At 32.9% G+C, this 1,134-nt stretch overlaps 1 protein-coding gene across 1 annotated transcript in view; it reads right to left on the bottom strand.

Annotated features, from left to right (window-relative positions):
- Positions 1-650: 650 nt before the first annotated feature.
- Positions 651-1,134, bottom strand: part of LOC109378773 (phosphatidylinositol phosphatase PTPRQ-like) — a gene marked incomplete at both ends in the record, with an annotated part of 33,201 nt that continues 32,717 nt past the window's right edge. The window contains one exon of the mRNA XM_019635059.1: positions 651-713. Coding sequence (XP_019490604.1) covers positions 651-713 — 63 coding nt within the window. The remainder of the gene's footprint in view (positions 714-1,134) is intronic.

The following is a 1,134-nucleotide window of genomic DNA, read 5'->3' as shown; positions in this document are numbered from 1 at the left end:
TTATGTCAGCACCTACATAAATTTACATATATGCATATCCATAATGCCATAATTATGTACTCTTTGTACATAAATGTGTACTCTTTGACTTTAGTAGTAATAACATCTAATTATACTCATTTAATCCTAACACCCCACCATAAGGAATGTACTATTACAGTCTCCATTTCCTACATGAGAAAACCACAGGGTGAAGAGGATACAAACAGGTGTATATTTTATCTGATACTGAAAAGTTAATTGCATGATATTTCTGCCACTTCAGGTGATATCCTCACATCTAGTAACAGCAACATCAGTAAGAGAAGGGTATAGATGATTACAGAAGATGTAGAAGGACAGCAATGATCATGAAAAATTGCTGAGATCACAGAATAATAAAAGCCGATGTTGGAATCATGGTTATTAGCTCAAGCATCCTATCTTTCCAATCTTTCTCCTTTTAGATGCTTATGATAGGATTATAAAAGAGAACTAAAATTGAAGATGCTCCAGATGAGATGCTTATTATCCCTTATCAGGGGGAAAATGGTTATTGAAAAGGAAGGAATGTTTTAATGAAAAGATCTATATGAAAAGCATGAAAGATTATTCTATAAGTAATTTAACTCTTTTTTTTCCCCACACACACCCAAAACAAGAAACCATACCTGATTCTGGTGTTCTGACAATTGTACTATCGATATAACCTGCTTCAGTTGTAACAGCAGAAACTTCAAAAAGATATGTTGTATAGGGTCTCAAATGTGTCACTACAAAACTGATCGGCTCTTTCCACACAGAGCTTATCTTACTCCGTGCCAACATGCTCGATGAATATGTGGTACGTGATGGAGGTGTAACTCTACTAAGAGTTGGAGAAGGGCTGGTTGTACTCCATAAAAAAGATTCATTATTCTCCTAGTGAACAAAATAAATATCAACAGGAAAAAAAATGTGTTATACCTTGGTGAACATGAGAAGTGTAATTAATTTCTTTTTCCTTTATATTATAAATATTATTCTTAAATGTGTGTGTATGTGTATGATTGGTTAAGATTTTAACAGATTAAGTAGCCCATTCAAGTTATGGACAAATTTGCAAGAATTATACCCATTTATGTCTACAGTTTTAGAGCAAAAAAAAAAAAAAAA

The sequence above is a fragment of the Hipposideros armiger genome, unplaced genomic scaffold (genome assembly GCF_001890085.2).
Source record: "Hipposideros armiger isolate ML-2016 unplaced genomic scaffold, ASM189008v1 scaffold_3571, whole genome shotgun sequence".
In the NCBI taxonomy this organism is placed as follows: domain Eukaryota; kingdom Metazoa; phylum Chordata; class Mammalia; order Chiroptera; family Hipposideridae; genus Hipposideros; species Hipposideros armiger.
This window is presented reverse-complemented; position numbering and strand designations above follow the sequence as displayed.